We start from the raw sequence: 18,777 nt of genomic DNA on the forward strand, positions 1-18,777 counted from the left end.
TTAGCCTCCTTATTGGTGCAGGCAATAAAAATCACAACATTGATTAGGGGTCCTTTCTATTTGGGGGATTTGCAAGGCACTAAATTCTCTACACAGAAGTTCTGTCTCCAAGAATAGCATATCATACATAACTTTTTCTATGTATCAATTGATATATAAAATGCACAAGCAACAAAGTTAAGAGAACCAGTACTCATATAAAACTAGAGATAGGGCTAAAAATACTAAAATAAAGCAAATATTTACAACAATATAAACAGTGCGTTCCTGGTTTGGGGTTTGTTTTTGTTTTTATTTCTTCCCAGAATATCAAAATATTTACACAGGCTATATATATAGTTGTTATTCTTAATAAAACAACATAACCCTGATGATTAATTTTCCTTTAAACTAACTAAAGATTTCAACTTTACCCCTAAATAGAAATAACAGTTGAGTAAATCTTTATTGGTCAGATTGTGACAACTGGCATGTACATTCTATATACTGAATTTAGTTACTCTACTATTTTCAGTTTTTATAGTCTTCTTAAATAGCTAAACCCTTAAATAGTTTGCCACAATAAATAATATGATGCTCCTTTAAGGATGACAAGTTACTTCTCTTTTAAAAAAACAAACAAACAAAAAAACCCCACAAACACTAAAATAGATTTTACTTTTAAATTTCTTCTTAAAATTACCTTGAAAAACATCTCTTCCCCTTTATGCTTAAGATAGGAAGAAGACTACCTTACTAAAGCACATGTATTAGCACTTAAGATGAAGAAGAAGCAGTGACACAAAATTCATGCTTTAAAGCACTTCTTATGGTAAAATAGAAAAAGAGAAAACCTAAAAGACACACTTCAAACTTAAAAACAAGAAAAACATCTCCTTAAGAAAACATTAAGCAAAAAAAAAAAAAAAAACATTAAGCAAAAAAAGGCAAAGCATTAGGTAGAGAAGTAACAAGATGGGCTCCAGTTCTGGATAGCACGGCCAGAACTTTTGCTCCCTGGGATAACCTAGATGAGCAATGCTCCCATGTTTCACAGAGCTAGGCTCAGCTGAAGCCAGGGCAAGGGAATAAGTCTGTGCTGTCCATGAGAGGGGCTGAAAAAACTACTACCCAAATGGCACTCAGGGCCACTACTACAAAAATCTTAAGACAAGGAGTAGGGGGGATGTAGAGGGGAGAAACTGCAAATGAACATCAGCATAAGAATTAAAATTCCAAAACATGTGAAGAAATCTTATCCTAAAAACAATAGTCAACTAAATCAATAATGAAACTTAAGGTCACTCCAGAAATAAGTAATACAGAAGACAGTGACAAAGACTTTACAATACTATGAAGCTCAAGGAGATCAACAGAGCAGATGCTTCCATTTAAAAGAATTTATGAAAAAAAAAGAGAGTATATTGAGATGTTCTATTCTTTTTGCTTAATTTTTCTGTAAGCTTAAAACTTGGTCCTTAAATGTCCATTAATTTCTTTTAAAAATGATATATGATTCAAAAAAAATTATAAGCCTATTATTAGTGACTATTCTTTTAATGTTGATAAATATCAGCAAAGTTGAATGGTTATCCTACTTGTGGTTTAAATGGAAACTACCTTTTAAAAATGCCTTACATATGTAAAAGATGCTTAACAAAACTTCCTGAAGAAAACAAGTAATTAAAAGATCAATATAAGATCATTTGCCATCAGCATTAGTCATCAGATTATAAAATATACATCTCTTTTGGAATATTCACTGGGATCTCTTATTTTCCAACTACAATAAAATGTCCCTGAGATCACCTTATATTTTTAGAATGTTTAAAATAGTATCATGATTGTTTTGAGAGCATAAGAAAACAAGTAGCTGTAAACAGATTATAAATTTTAAAGAAACCCATTTCCATTGTAAAATAAATACATTGGTTATAATTAGGTGTAACTACAAGGCTATGGAGCTTTGTCCCAACCCTTATGTATCTGAAGGCTGGAAAACTGCCACGTCTTATTGTTTAAAAGTAATACATGCCATATTAATAAAAGGCAAAGCATATGTGGGGAAAATAATAAAGAGAAGAGCAACAAAAGCAAGAATGGTTCTCTGAAAATAAAACAAACACACCTCAGAGAAAAGGCAGATAGCAAGAAAGGGACAATACAACTAAAAACTAATGTAAACATCTTTTTCTTAAATAAAAGACATTATAAATAACTTAAGAGCCAAAAACTGGAGTACTCATAAAATGGCCAGTCCCATAAAAAATATAATGTGATTTAACTAATAAAAAATCTGAATAAGCCAACAACTACTGTACAATGTGACTTGGTCATTAAAGCCTGCCTTCCAAAAAGAAAACAGGCCACAGAAAGATAATAATTTCTTACAGAAACTTCTTTGAAAACAGAAAAAGAAAGAAAGCTCCAGAAGTTTATTTTATGAAGTTATTATAACCTAAGGCATTAAAACAGCAGAACTTACAAATCTTCTACTCAGGCTGGGATTCGAAGCATACCAGGAGGATCAGAAAAACCATACAATGCACCAGGGCCCATATAATAAAGCCCCCCCCCAAAAAAAAGAGAGGCATTCAGATTCTCATAAATGAAAGCAAATCCAGGTGTTTTCTTTTTTAATTATATAGACACTCATTTTAAAAATTAAAATTGTATCTGTACCTCTACTATATGTACTAAATAGCATACATTACATATTACAGTAAATATAGTAATAAAGAAAAACTATAATCAATTTAGAGAACATCTTCATTTGACATAATAAGCTATTTTAGATTTGTATGTCAAATGAAAAAGGTGTGCATATTAAAAAGTAAGAATAATGAAATATGATAAAAATGTTAAAAGTGACATAACTGAAAAATGTTTTGAATTAATGGTCCATGTGGAACTGAGTATTAGAATAATTACCTAAAGCAGAGTATGTTAATAACTTGAAAATTATTCTTAGTTTGGTTTGTGGCATAAAAAATTACTAAATATTCATACACTCTAACATAAAATCTTAAATACATAAAAAAGGCCATGAAAATTAGGACAGCATTTATTTAGAATTTATTTTTCTCTCAAGAAAAATGTATTACTCAAATTGTTGCATTGCAGAGAATTAGATTAATCATGTTTTCAGAATAACTAATACTCATTATTTACAGGTACTTAATCGAAGACAAAGTTAAAACCAAGATCACTTATTATTTAATTAAAACTACTTGAAATGTGAACACATTCCTCACAGGCTATAATTAATTAGATATATGTAAGTAAGGTTACAGCTAGGTACCACTGTACATTTAATAGCTTACTTTAAATTTCATGGCAAATTGATAGCTTGATTCTTAGAAAATACACTGATTTTAATTGCCTTAAACAAATTTACAGCCATTATATAAGTGATCTATTGCAAATACGTGTGCATGTATATATAAAGCTGAACACAATTAATGTATTTAAATGAAGCTCAGAACAATTTCTAAATCTATAGTCATTTATGTTTACAAATTGACAATTGAAACATCTAAAATGTTTTTATTAATCCCAAATATTATTAAAACAGAAATTTATCCTTTATGTTACTAATAAAATGTACTATCTTATTTCCCATATCAATATATTACAGATATCTCTCAGTATATAGAATGCATGTGCTCTCCCGCATTAGTGATAATCTATTCATTATATCAAACATAATTTTCTTGCCTGTTTCTATTTTTTTTTTAGCATTTATTTTTGAGAGAGAGACAGAGAGTGACAGAGAAAGAAAAGGACACCGAATCTCAAGACAGATGCAGGCTCTGAGCTGTCAGCAGAGAGCCCAACCAGAGGCTCAAACTCACAAACTATGAGATCATGACCAGAGCCAAAGTTGGACGATCAACCGACTGAGCCATCCAAGAGCCCCATTTCCCTTTTAAATACAAGGTAATGAGAGTGGGTAGATTAAACTTTGCTGAATTTCTTTTTTGTCTCCCAAAACCTGAGTATTTGTCACACAGTAGACAATGAATGAATGAATGAATTATACTCAAATAGTGCCAAACAGAAATATAAGAGAGCCAAGTATGAAACTTGGCAAAAGTTTCCATTGGTTACTTGAGTAACCATTCCAAGGAAGAGCAAACTGGTTTGAAATCTATTACTGCCACAGATTAGAAACAGTAAGTAGTTAAAAATCTTCATTTGTGAGTCTAACTGCAAGTTACTAACAGATGGAGTTTTGCCCAACAGAAGGATGCTCATTTACCTACAACAGTTTTTTTTAACTAAAACAAATGGATTTTATCATCAAATATGACATCATTGTTTTCTTATGGAGTAATATACTTTTCAAACCTAAATGTGGCCAAAAAATAAAGCAGGAAATAGCCACCGGTTAAGAAAAAAAAATTTTGTTTCAACAAATGCAGCTGCTAAACCAGATTTTTCTATCTGGAGTTAACAGTATTCCTGGTTACAAGGATATGAATACATATTTACCTATTTTATCATGTCACAGTCAGCCCATCATTTTAACAACTGGAGCCATATACAGAGGAACAAAAGAAACACACAACCAAGATAAATACAAAATATGGCTAGTGCTTTCCCGGTATAGATTATGAAATTCAAGAGACCTGTTATAACAGATGAAATACTTATCTTGAACTTTCTCAAATTACGTTCAGCTTAAAGCAGAATAAATGATTCTTGACTTTTCCTCATGAAAATTTCACCATTTATCAAGTAAACATAGGAATGAAAAACCTAAAATGGTAAACAATGTGGCAGTGACAAGAACCTTGAAAAAAAATGGCTGTATCACATTAGAGTATGCGATATGGACATATTTAGATATGTGTCCATAAATCAAATACAGAGAAAAGACATCTGATCCAAATAACTTCTATCAAAAACCAGTGGGACTGAAAAGGAAAAAAAGTTCAAAGAACCTGGGAGTTTCAATCACGTCTTAGGGACTGCCTTTCTAAACAGTCTAACACTAATGGAAGATTCCTATGTAAAAAGATGAATAGATTTGCCTACCTGAACACTTAAAACATTTGTAAAAATGTTTTTAAACTCATTATAAAATAAAAAATAAGATAGTTTCATCAGATTAAAACAGCAATTCTCACAAGAAAAGAGTAAGTGGCCTACAAATTTATGAAAAAAAATTAACCTCAGTTGTACTATAAAATGCAATTACATAGTGAGATACCATTTTCTCCTATTAATCAGGCAAAGGATTTTAAGTATAATCGCTGCTATCTCTGAGAAATAATGAAGAAAAACAGAAGTGCCAGAGAAAGTCAGAATTCCCCAATTTTAAAAAAGAAAACAGAAAAGATAAAAATGATGGATTGTGTTGGGGCGCCTGGCTGGCTCAGTCAGGCCTCCAAGTTCGGCTCAGGTCATGATCTCACATTCATGGGTTCAAGCCCCATGTCAGGCTCTGTGCTGACAACTCAGAGCCTGGAGCCTGCTTCCGATTCTGTGTCTCCCTCTCTCTCTGCCCCTCCCTGCTCATGCTCTGTCTCTCTCTGTCTCAAAAATAAATAAAACATTAAAAAAATTTTTTTAAATGATGGATTGTGAAAACTACTTAACTATAAGCTTAAAGTCAACACATGGTAATGTAACAACAAAAAAGAACATGACTCACTAAACAAAGTCATGACAAAATAGTCGATTCATTTTCCTATGAGATTACTAGGTTAACAGTTTATAGACTGGCAGAGTAGCTGAAAGTTTAATATTCTTGAAGACAAGATGATGAAAGCATTCTACAACTCAATACTGGTATATCTATGGAGCACTGAACACTGTTTGGAAACCGTGTTGATAATGGACTAATGTCAACATAGAGGAAAACTGAAAGAGTTTTACATTTAAAAAAAAAAGGTAAGGAAGAGAAAATGTAACTGCTATCATATGTCTAAAACATAGTCATAGAAAAGAGTAGATACCTACAATTTTGTTGCCTCACTGTACAAATTCAGGACTAAATGGCAGATATAAGAGAAATAGAATGAGTTCAACAAAATAAGTAAATTATGAGAGAACTATTCAAGAAAAGGACAGGATGCCTTTTGAAAAAATAAATTTTTCATTAGAATAAGCAAACCTCATAAAAGGGCACCATCATTTTGATGAAACACTAGACCCACAAATACTATACTGGGTGGAGAAATTCTATGACTCTAAAGATTCTCTAGGTCTTAAAATAATAATTTCACCCAGTGACAGCTCTCTTCAAATTTGGTTGGAGGAAGAGCTCTTCTGATCATTGGTGGAAAGACTATAGAAAAAGTAACACATATTTGGCCCTCATAACTGAAAAGACACTATTTTATTTCCAACTTGGTTGATGTCAGTGTCCTTCTTACTGTTCAGCAGTGCTAAAACTATCAAAAAGAATTCACAACATCAAATAGATAAAAAGTCTTTTCATAAAGCTTTAATGGTATCATTCAGCACAATAATATTTTAAATCCCATATTCTAGGTACTGAAATCATCACTATATCCTCCCTTGTTAAATTGTAGAATATACATTAGACCAGTGGTTCTCAAAGTTTGGTCTGGAATCTCTAAGATCCATTCAAGAGGTCCATGGAGTCAAAGTTATTAAAAATAAATATAACATTATTACTCAACAGAATACATGTAATATTAGTATAACAGTTTATTAAAATATTATTTGTCTACTTCATTCTCATCCTCCCCTAAGTATAAAGTGAGTTGAGCTTTGCAGAGGCTACATCATGTACATCAGAACAGACTGAACACAGAAGCACAAATGAGAATCTAGTTGTCCTCTATTAAGCAAGGGCACTGAAATAGTTTGAAAAAACGTGACACAGTGCCATTCTTCAAACTATGTTATTTTTAAATTTTAGATAAGTCATTTTTCATAAAAATGTTACTTAATATAACAGATTAAGTGTTATTAGTATTAATATAATAGATTTTTCTTATGTTAATATAATAGATTTATATTAATTTATAATACTTATTAAATCATTTAATGTATTAAAATTTTTGTTTTAATTTCTAATAAACCAACAGAACATATTGATAAAAAACATAAAGTTCTAAGAGATCCTCAGTAAAAGTGTTTTGAGAACAAAATATTCAAGAAATTTTGAATTGTACTATAATTACTATTAATTATACTATATTTACTGTAACAAACCATGCTAATTATTCTACATCAAAATTTCAAAGAATGTTGGAATCATTTATACTGCAAATACATACTAAAATAATATATAGTCTTCCCTCAAAAGATAATCTAACCAAATAACTCCTACTCTTTAGAATCAGGCACATGTCTAGAACAGGGTTAAATTCAGAAATAAACTTGCATGGGTCAAGTAACACCATCTGCAAAGAGTCAAGAGATAATGCCAACAGCAAATGTCAAATCACAAATGCTGTAAAGAATAAGCCCCATATGCACAAAAGCAAACTATGATCATATCAATACAACTCAAAATTCACTTTCCTAATAACTCTATCAATATTTGCATCAGCATTAATAACTCTGCAAATAGCATTTAATATTGAAAGAGTACCAAGAGATATGTATACTTAAAAACATCTTCAATAGGTCTCCAATATTCTCAAGTTTTTTCCCATTAACATCTTTTCTATTTTATCCAAGACTGCTTAAATCAGAACTCACTTCAAAAATTAAATTCAAAAGATTTTCTTTAGAATTAGTGAGATTTACAAAAGCAAAATAGAAAAAAAAAGTTGTAAAAATAATAATTATCTGAATTAAGACCTAGCCTTGAAGCTTCATTTTATTACTTGAAACATCTCTATGTAAGGCATAGATAAAATTTTATATACTGATCTATAGTATATAGTATGCATTCTAATAAAACTTTGATATGCATAAATATATGATGCTCATTAATATCGAAGACAAGAAACTAACATTTGAGAGCCGACAATCTGTGAAACATTGTGCTAAGTACTTCATATATATTATCTCACAATTCCCCAAAGCAAAACTTCCAAGAAAATATTTTACAAATAGAAAGCTTACATTCATAAAGGCTTATTAATCTGCCCTTGGCCAACTACAGGTAAGCAAACAGAGGCAGAATTTGACCCGGCTTTGTAAGAAAAGAAATTCCTTCAGAGAGTCTGGTCAGTTAGCGGCCTTCTTTTTAAAGAATCTGATGGGATACCAGATAGAACAGTGACCCTAAGCTTGGAAAAAGTCCCAGAATTTCTAACAATGTCTTGCTGTATGACTTTAGGAAACATGGGCTTCAGTTTTGTTTTGGTTTTCACCTTTATACAGAGAATTCTACCCCTACCATGCAGGACTATGAAGAAACTGGTTATGTTAAGAGAGACAGCCTGGTCCAGGCCCACACATAAGTGGCACTGAAAACATAGCAGACTTGCTGCTGCTAATACCACTTTTTAAGGGGAAAGTCTCTGTTGAAAGTTCATTATATGATCCCACTAGGACAAAACCTATTGCTACAACTCTGGTTATGGAACATCAACAACAAGAAGATACCTGTACCAATCAGGATGAGTCCTGATTAAGAAAATAACATGGAACTTTCAAGGCTTATTTGCTTCTGATGGCTAAAATGCTGTAACTAATAAATATTTTAAGCATCTGGTTCTTGACTTCAGCTCAGGTCATGATCTCACGGTTTGTGAGATCAGGCCCCACATCAGGCCCTTCACTGATAGAGTGGAGCCTGTTTGGGATTCTCTCTCCCTCTTACTCTGTACCCTCTCCATTCAGGCATGTACACACATGTGGGTTCTCTCTCTCTTTCTCTCAAATATATAAACACTTAAAAAATAAATATTTTCAAAATAAATATATAAAATAAATACACCACAAGAGCTTAAAAAACCTTAAAGACTCTCCAGCCCAATCAAATTCTAAGGCTTAGTTATAATGAGCATAGCCTTAACAGAGAGATTATTAGGAGTGAGAGGTTAAAAGAAGAAAATCCCTTAGAGGTGCCAGGTATGGGAAGATAAAGAAGATAATACTGGGAAATCTAAGAAGTGAACTATTAGTTCAACAGTCACAGATACATGTAAGTATTTCAAATGTAACTAACTGCAGAAATACTAAAACTCATCTTTAATAAAGTTTAATCCTGTCTCTTATTTCAGCCAATTCCATATTTGGAACTCTTTAAAAGGGAAAAACATTGTTTCTAAAGAAACTGTGAATTAGAGTAAATGCCAAAGATTCCTCAATATCTTTAAAATGTTTTGTTTTGAGCACCAAATACAAATAATAGATTTATTTCTTGGCAAAGAAAGTACACTACAGTGGAGACAAGATTTCTGAATTTAATCCTGGATTCACTCTGTAACCTTGGGGAAATTTCCTAACATTTCCATAAATTAGCTATCTCTTCCTAATAAGCAATAATCCATGAAGTGAACAACATACGTCCTTCAAGTACCAGCACCCCAATGTTTACGACAGCATTATAAAAAATAGCCATCTAAGGGAAGAGCCCAATGTCCATCAAATGATGAATAGATAAAGAAGTTGTGGTGTGTATACATATACATACACACATATACATACAGTGGAATATTACTCAGCCATCAAAAATAATGAAATCCTGCCATTTGCAATGACATGGATGGAGCTAGACTGTATAATGTTAAGCGAGATAAGTCAATCAGCGAAAGACAAATACTATATAATTTAACTCATATGTGAAATTTAAGAAACAATCAGATGACTATATGGGAAAGGGGGGTGGAAGAGGAAAGAGGGACATGAACCATAAGATACTTTGACCGATAGAGAACAGACTGAAGGTTGATGGAGGGAGGAGGGTGGGAGATGGGCTAGATGGGTGATGGGGATTAAGGAGGGCATTTGTCACGAGCACTGGGTGTTGTATGTAAGTGATGAATCACTGAATCCTACTGCTGAAATCAAATTACACTGTATGTTAACAAACTAAAATTAAAAAAAAAAAAGTACCAGCAAAGCAGAGGTACCAAAGAATGAGAAAAACTTTTTTAAAGAATTTGATGTTTGAGAAAGCCATCACCTTACCTACAAATTAGTACAAATGAAATTTTATTAGACTTTCTATATTTGCTTAGTATGATTTTTTTTTCTTTTTAATCACTTATGAGAGGGGAAGTGTCTCCAAGTGTAATCTTTTCAGTGTTTAGAGGTGTTTCTAACAGTTTTTAATCCAGCACCATTGCTAAGGATTAAATGAAGTGAAGCACATAAAGCACTTACTGCCTTATGCCAAACAGTAGGAACTCAAATGTTGCCATTATTGTTAATACTACTGTCATTAGCATTATTTCTCTCCACATGTTTCAGACTAGAACCTCTCTCTTGCATCTTTGTGGTAAATGTCATCATATGCACACACTTTTTATTTCCATGCTTTCAACACTAGTTCAACAGTAACATAAAGGTGTTTGGAAAATAAACTTTAAATAGCCAGTTCTTAAAAACTGCTTTATTGACCAGTCATTAGGTCAATAAACTAAATTCAGAATTGGAAAATCCTATGCTGAGGAATAAAAATGCCTTCAGCATGGATATAGCTTTTTATACATTCCTTTTACATTATATGTAAAAATATATTCCCATGGTTCTGCTAAATTTCTGGAGGAACAGCACAGAGCATGGTTATTTAAATATTACTATTCCATACTAAATCCTCAAAAAGAAATGGAAATTAACCATGCTATCACATAAATGGATTACTCTTCATATTCTACTCTTTTCAGGCTTAAAGGAGAGGAATTTAAAAGTCAATAGACAACACATAATGTATAACATGCCTTACAATGAAAACAACACTGGTCAAGAGTGACTGTAATGAAATAATTTTCTATTGAAACATCACTTCAAAATTATAAAGAAAATTTGCTATAACAAAATACAGTTGCCCAGAAAGGGATCTAATATACAAAGTATGAATAACTTATTCTAAAAAATAAAAAAACTATCATAATAATTGTTTATTTTCATTCACATTTAGGAAAACCAAAACACCAGATGAACCATTTAAAACTCCACTACTCAAGCCACTGGTACATGTTAAACTGTCCACTAACCACTGAAAAATCAATGAGCCAGATCATACAGGCTGTATCTATAGGTTTGTAGAGTGGCTAACAGTACACCTTAACAAGGTTTAAGAGGTCTTACTTTATTTGGCCCTAACCCATCTGCCCATCCTTGTCTCTCAACCATATTCCTTTTATATCTGCACCCTCACTACATAGATTACAACTCTTTAAACACACCATGTTCTTGCTCACATTTAAAATATGTTCCCTACCGTTCTGGTCCACTTAAAGAAGTTAAATCTACTCATATTTTAAGACTTGGCTCAAGATATGGATAAAGGGTTATTATCCAAAATCTATAAAGGACTTACCAAACTCAACACCCAAAAAACAAATAACCCAGTGAAGAAACCGGGCAGAAGACATGAATAGACACTTTCCCAAAGAAGACAGCCAGATGGCCAACAGACACATGAAAAGATGCTCAGCATCACTCATTATTCAAAATATGTAAATCAAAACCACACTGAGATACCACCGCACACGGGTCAGAGTGGCTAAAATTAACAACTCTGGAAACAACAGATGCTGGCAAGGATGTGGAGAAACGAGAACCCTCTTGCACTGTGGGTAGGAATGTAGACTGGTGCAGCCACTCTGGAAAACACTGTGGAGGTTCCTCAAAAAATTAAAAATAGAACTACCCTCTGACCCAGCAATAGCACTGCTAGGAATTTACCCAAGAGATTCAGGAGTGCTGATGTATAGGGGCACATGTACCCTAATGTTTATAGCAGTGCTTTCAACAATAGACAAATTATGGAAAGAGCCTAAATGTCCATCAACTGAGGAATGGATAAAGAAGATGTGATTTATCTATACAATGGAATACTTCTTGGCAATGAGGAAGAATTAAATAATGCCATTTGTAGTAACACAGATGGAACTGGAAGGTATTATGCTGAGTGAAATAAGTCAGTCAGAGAAGGACAGATACCATATGTTTTCACTCATATGTGGATCTTAAGAAACTTAACAGAAGACCATGGGGAAGGGAAGGGGAAAAAATAGTTACAGCAGAGAGGGAGGGAGGAAAACCATAAGAGACCCTTAAATACAGAGAACAAACTGAGGGTTGATATCAGGGTGGGGGAGAGGAGAAGATGGTTGATGGGCATTGAGGAGGGCACTTGTTGAGATGAGCACTGGGTGTTGCATATAAGCGATGAACCACGAGAATCTACCCCAAAAACTAAGAGCACACTTCACACACTGTATGTTAGCCAATTTGACAATAAATTATATTAAAAAAATAATTTTAAAAAAGACTTGGCTCAAGACTAACCTCCTCCATGAATACTTTTCCTACCATACTAAGCCCTCCACACCATCTACATCTGGTTCTTTTATACTCCCATGTTCTCTCTATATACAGTTGACCTGTAAACAACATGGGTTTGAATTGTGTAGGTTGACTTATATGTGGGGTTTGTTCCCCGCAATTAATTATTACTGTAAACATATTTTCTCTTCCTTATGCTTTTCTTAATAGCATTCTATTTTCTCTAGCTTACTTCATTTCAAGAATATAGTATATAATACATACACAAAATATGTTATTGACTTTTTGTGTTATCAGTAAGGCTTCCAGTCAATAGAAGGCTATTAGTAGTTAAGTTTAGGGATTGAATAAAAAGATATAGGTGGACCTTTGATTGTGCAGGGGTCTGTGCCCATAATACCTTGTGTTGTTCAAGGGCCAGCTATAGTACCATAATATCTATGGTGTTTGAGTACACTTACTTAATGATATGTCTCCTCTTACTGAACAATAAATTCCCTGAGGAAAGGTTGCTATCTTAATTCATTGTTTTTATGTCCAATAATTAGCACTGTACCTCATATGTAGTATGTATACAACAAGTATATGAATGGATGGATGCATGAATTCAGCATGACCTTATAATGAGGTAGATTATAAGAAAAATCTTAAGGACTAAAAAACATTCTCTCTCCAACCATCAGATTCAGTTACTACTTCAAAACTGTGGCAAGAAAATAAGAAATACAAACTTCACTGTAGATATACAGAAGTGAAAATAATAGTTTTATGGCTAACTCAAAAATAAAATTAGTTATACACTTGTAATCTTCAGTTTACTATAATCATAATAAGAAAACTGCTATGTATTCAATTATAAGTATCAGTAGAATCCTCTTTCCAAATCACAGTTTTTAAAACAATACTATTATTTTCAGAATGTTAGAAAAATCCATTTTATGAATATGGACCTTCTCTGATATAAATTAAACTGTAAAAAAAAGTCAAGATAAATGAGACTGATCACAGAACTAACAATACAATAACTTACTTCCAAACCAAAGTCCTAATATCATTACCATGGGTTCAGTTCTCCAATATCTGTTTAGCTAATTAATTTTCTCTAGAACAAAAAAAACAACAAGTACTTTTTCTGTATTTCTCACTGATACTCCATGTGATTTAAAATAGTAATAATAATCACAGCTACCATGTAATAAGTATTTACTAAATGCTACTTACCATTTCACAGATGATACCTCATTTAAGGCTTATCATAATTATATTGTTTTTGTATTCATAGCCCTGTGAGGCAGCCCAACAATAAAACAGCCTCTGAAAATTCAATTACCTAAAGTCTTTCTACCAATTTTAAGGGAGGAAGGAAGGACTATCTGATTTCAAAGCCTCTGTCCTTTGTATAACAGTATGCCACTTCTCTTAATCCATTAAAAATGTTACTCATCCAATTTATACAGTATTAAAATTGGATTGACATTATTTTAAATTTATAACAGGAAAGGAATATAATGTCAATATTGACAGCAAAACTCAACACCTTAAGATAAACTTTTCATATAGCTACAATTCATCATTTTGAGTAACATGACAATCATGGCATAGAAAGTAATTCAAATACCATTTTCCTTTGTGTGATATAAAAAATTTATAAAGACAATTCTTTACTCCATAATACAAAATAGTCCAATTATATCCAGATCATTCTGTTTTCAATAAGTCTTTTTTTTTTTAATGTTTTTTATTTATTTTTGAGAGACAGAGAGAGCATGAGCAGGGGAGGGTCAGAGAGAGAGGGAGATACAGAATCTGAAGCAGGCTCCAGGCTCTGAGCTAGCTGTCAGCACAGAGCCCGGCATGCGGCTCGAACTCACAGACTGTGAGATCATGACCTGAGCCAAAGCCGGACGCATAAACGACTGAGCCACCTAGGCGCCCCTCATTCTGCTTTCAAAGTTTATTCTTTCAAACATAGAAACTAGTGAAAAAAATTTTTCTAATCAGTAAGTCATTCAATATATTAAATATCTAATAGTTTGAAATTTATATTTTCATCAAAGAACTCTTAGAAATATAAAACAATATACAAACATTAACCCTTTTTAGTAGAGTAACCACATGACTTATCATTTAAACCTATACACTTTTTAAGAAGGGACCCTACTGATTATTATACTGTGACAACAGATTTAACCAGGACTGTCCCAATAAAGAGGACAAGAGGACATCTTAACACCTTGCCCTCGGAGTCTTCTGCTAGTCATGACACTCATAGTCCTCTACAACTACTAAATGGAAAGACCTATACAAGCCATTTGGCTACATATTTTACAGCTGCACAATATTAAACCATCTTTGCTAACTATCCATGTTTTGAAAGGCTACTAAGATAATTCACATTAATATAAAACTTGAATAACTTCAACTATACCTCATTCTGAAGTTCATCACCACTTTTAACGGAAGCAAGCATATCATATAAAGTACAGCAAAGATCTTCTATTCTTGTTGCTTCAGCCATTTCATTTAAAGTTGCATTTAAGTACTTCTCAACTTCACACCACAGAAAGGAGTCATTTGTTTTTTCCACAGGCTTGAGCTCTGGGGTAGACTGTTCCTGAAAATGTTCATTCAGAAACTTCTTATAATCAAGGCTTATAGTTTTCTGGGGTTCACCATTTATTGGCAGTTCGTCAAAGTAGTCCAAATCATGCATATCAAATGAAAATGCTAAATTTTTACCAAATAAAACTCTATCACCATATTCTTCTTCTGTCATCTGTATAAGAGCAGTCAGATTGTCTTGATGAAAATGAGAAATAATTCGATTAGTAGCATGACAAGCTGCAGTGGCAGATGATGATGGAAAGGGACCAAACATCTGTTTGATGGCCTTTGTCTCCTTGTGACCAACAGAGTCCTTCAAGTGAAATGTCTTGAAGAGAAATGCAGCCGCACTTTCAATTGCTTCTTTCCCATTATCTATTCCAACTATTCAAAGATGAAAGAAACAATATTAGCTCAAATGAATCACAGTTCAAGTTACCATCTTCAAAAAAACTACTACCAATACTCTTCTGGGTAATTCCAACAGTGAAAGTATACTGATAAAGATAACCAATTTCAGGGCAGAAAAATCCCTGTATGTCTATTCCCATATTCCTGAAGAACCATATTAGGTCAATAAATCATTATCAGTAATCGTTCTCTATCTATAAAAGGAGAAACCTGCTAGTAACAACTCATTACCTCTTTCTGAAAACAACTTTAAGTATTAGCTATTTTTTTAAAAAGATTTTTCATGGGCTAGTTAAATAAACCAAAAGTAAAATGCATCTGATTTATAGATTTTGGAGCTAGAGGAAAACATCAGAAGATCTATAACTTCCTTTCTAATTTGTACTGTGAATCTGAGATGGCAAGAAATAGATTCATACAGTTTTCACTCAAAACTATTTAATAACATCAAGGGTGGACATAAATAGAATCTTTTCAAATGAACTTAGCCAAAATTATAAAATGTTTAAAAGAATCCACTGCTTAAAGGCCAGAAGTAAATTCCTTACCAAAGTAAGAGGAAATAAAGGAGCTACCACTAACTTCTTTAAAATATAAATTTCTCATAATTGATTTTCTCAAATAAAAGAAGGAAAGAACTTATATTTGTGTCATAGAATTCAAATAGCCTGAGAGCAGAAAAAAAGAAATTTTAATCTTCAGAAGGCTTCAAAGTCCATGTGACTGACCTTTAGGAATAAAGTTAGCAATATAATACTAGTATCTTCCTGAAACCATTGGCACAAAGTTATTGATCACAAATCTTAAGCAGTTTAGTACAGCTTAATCTTCAATCCAAAACCATACACTTTGTTTTCAAGTTATCCCTGGTGCTGACTCCATCTTTTTTTCCCATATTTACTCGTCATTATTCATTTGCAACTTCAGGATTTCTTAACATCCAAAAACCAGGTCCTATACTATTCTATGCCTGTTTCCACACCTTTGTGTAACCTTCCCTAAGGTCTCTGACTGTTGGAATTTTGCCCATGTTTCAGAATCCAGCTTAATTGCTTCATTAAAGGGTGAGCATAAATATTGTATACAGTGTTGTATTCCCTCACTGTTCATACCCCAATACCAATCCATTGGCCTCAGTGATACCAGGCTAGTGCTTTTACACTATACCATACTGCCTCAGTAACTTATCTAACGTTTACACATGTGTTTTGAATACTAATAATTTATGAGTGAAAGTAATTTTACAATGGCTATTATTTCTAAGAGCAATTTTACATGGCTATTAGTTCTGATTTCTTCAAGCATAAAGCCTATTTGTATAATTATAAAGAATTTACGGAACAGTATGGGACATATAATCTTTTATTATTTAGGAAAATGCATGACTAAAAACTTCTATAAACTAAATAATGTTTTAAATTAATTGAATAACTTTTATATACATTTTACTTAGTCTATACATGATGCTGAGAGAACTTGGGTTTTGCATAATTTAGGAATTGTGATAATTCTACAAATAATTCAACAGGGTTAGGATTACTGAGGTCTGAATAAAAATGAACTCTCATTTTCAAATTCACTTATATCTAACATTATAAACATGGATTCCTTCGTAAAGATATTTTGCACCTTGGGATTAAACTAAGAACTTTTACATTAAATTATCTCAATCTTTCCTAACAAAATTAGTTTCATCTTACAGGTACTAAAATGGAGACTCAGAGGTAAATAATTTGGGAGAGATCAAACAGCTAGTTAGTTATTAAACAAGATTCAGAGCAGTCTTCTAACTCCTAAACAAAGTTATTCTGCTATATCACACTGATTTCCTGTAAATTTCCAGAAAGTAGATTTACCCCTAATTCTCCTTTACTAAATAAATGATAAACCACTTTAGGAAATAAAGTAATAAAGAATAGTCTTAATTTCTTACCAAAAATGGAATTAAATACTATTATTATATCTCTTGCATCATTAAATATAACGCAGTGGATCCATACATCTTGCCAGAAACGAATATCCACAGCATCAGAGAAAAGATAAGTTAGGAATCCACGTTTAAAGAAAAAGAAAATAACTAGACTCAAATATCTACAAAGATCAAAAACATATTTTCAGGGTTTCAATTTTTTAAAATAAGCATTAATAACACCTATTTCCAAAAAATACACGATTTCTTTAATAAATTTTTTTAACGTTTATTTCTTTTTGAGAGGCACAGTGCAAGCAGGGAAGGGAGAGACAGAGAAAGTGAGGCACAGAATCCAAGGCAGGCTCCAGGCTCTGAACTGTCAGCACAGAGCCCCACACCAGCATGAACTCACGGAACACAAAATCATAACCTGGGCCGAAGTCGGATGCCCGACTGAGCCACCCAGGCGCCCCTCTAAGAAATCTTACGCTATGACCTTAATTCCCTTGCCTAATTATTAACACTACTGTACAACCTACTCCAGTTTATCTTTGAGTAGGACACATGTTTACAACACAAAGTGGATTCTAAAAAGTGAACCAGCCCCGCGCACTATTCATGAGTCTGGGAGTTCATTTTTGAGAAACATTAGCAAACACCATCTGTGGCCACTGCTGGCTTTCCAACTAAGAGACTACTGCATTCTGAAAACAAGGAACTTCTCTGGAGCACTAAAACCCGCACAACTGACTTTTCGCCCCGCTGCCGCATGGCAAACACGCACGCATGTCTTCACCGCCCAGATGCGACACGCATTCCAGCGCGCACGGCCCGCCCGTGATGACGTAGTCATCATAGGACACAGGCCGTAGGCTGACCACCCCGATGAGAAGGCAGCTCAAGATCGGAGCAGAGGACCTTAGCCTCAGGCTGGCAGCAACAAATGAGCCATCCTAGTTTACTAACACCTGCCCACCCATGAAGCCAGCACTCAGATCTTTCGGTGACAAAACCTCATGAAAGGTATTTGTAAAACATGGAGAAAACATCTGAAGAAAGTTAATGCAGCGCGATGTCTGGCCTGCCAGAGGTCTAGCAGGCCCCACCTCCGCTCAACAGAAAGGCATGAGAAGGGAAACTACAGGAAACCTAAGCATTTTTCCACCAACTAGCTGAACCAGTGCACAAGTAACTGCGCCATACGGAGAGACCTCAGAAAGCGTGTGTGGTGCAATTCGAAAGAGTAAACTTGTAAAAAGTAGTCCTTTTCTTACACTGTGTTGAAAATTAAACTTGTTCACAAATAACCTCATTATTTTTATGTACGATGTAGTACTGATTTATATTTTATGAACAATGTAAAACTGATAAACTTTTAAGTGATTTAGAAGGCAAAAGCTCTTTAACAGTTAACATCAGTTCCCAATTCTTCAAGTGTTTTGTTTTACACCCCTGCCTGTCCTAATGGTTCTAGGCGG

At 33.4% G+C, this 18,777-nt stretch overlaps 1 protein-coding gene across 1 annotated transcript in view; it reads right to left on the reverse strand.

Annotated features, from left to right (window-relative positions):
• The window catches only part of ASCC3 (activating signal cointegrator 1 complex subunit 3), a 328,231-nt gene that overhangs the window by 280,304 nt on the left and 29,150 nt on the right, over nt 1-18,777 (reverse strand). The window contains exon 4 of the mRNA XM_029944011.1: nt 14,801-15,360. Coding sequence (XP_029799871.1) covers nt 14,801-15,360 — 560 coding nt within the window. The remainder of the gene's footprint in view (nt 1-14,800; nt 15,361-18,777) is intronic.

This window comes from Suricata suricatta, chromosome 7, assembly GCF_006229205.1.
Source record: "Suricata suricatta isolate VVHF042 chromosome 7, meerkat_22Aug2017_6uvM2_HiC, whole genome shotgun sequence".
Taxonomy (NCBI): domain Eukaryota; kingdom Metazoa; phylum Chordata; class Mammalia; order Carnivora; family Herpestidae; genus Suricata; species Suricata suricatta.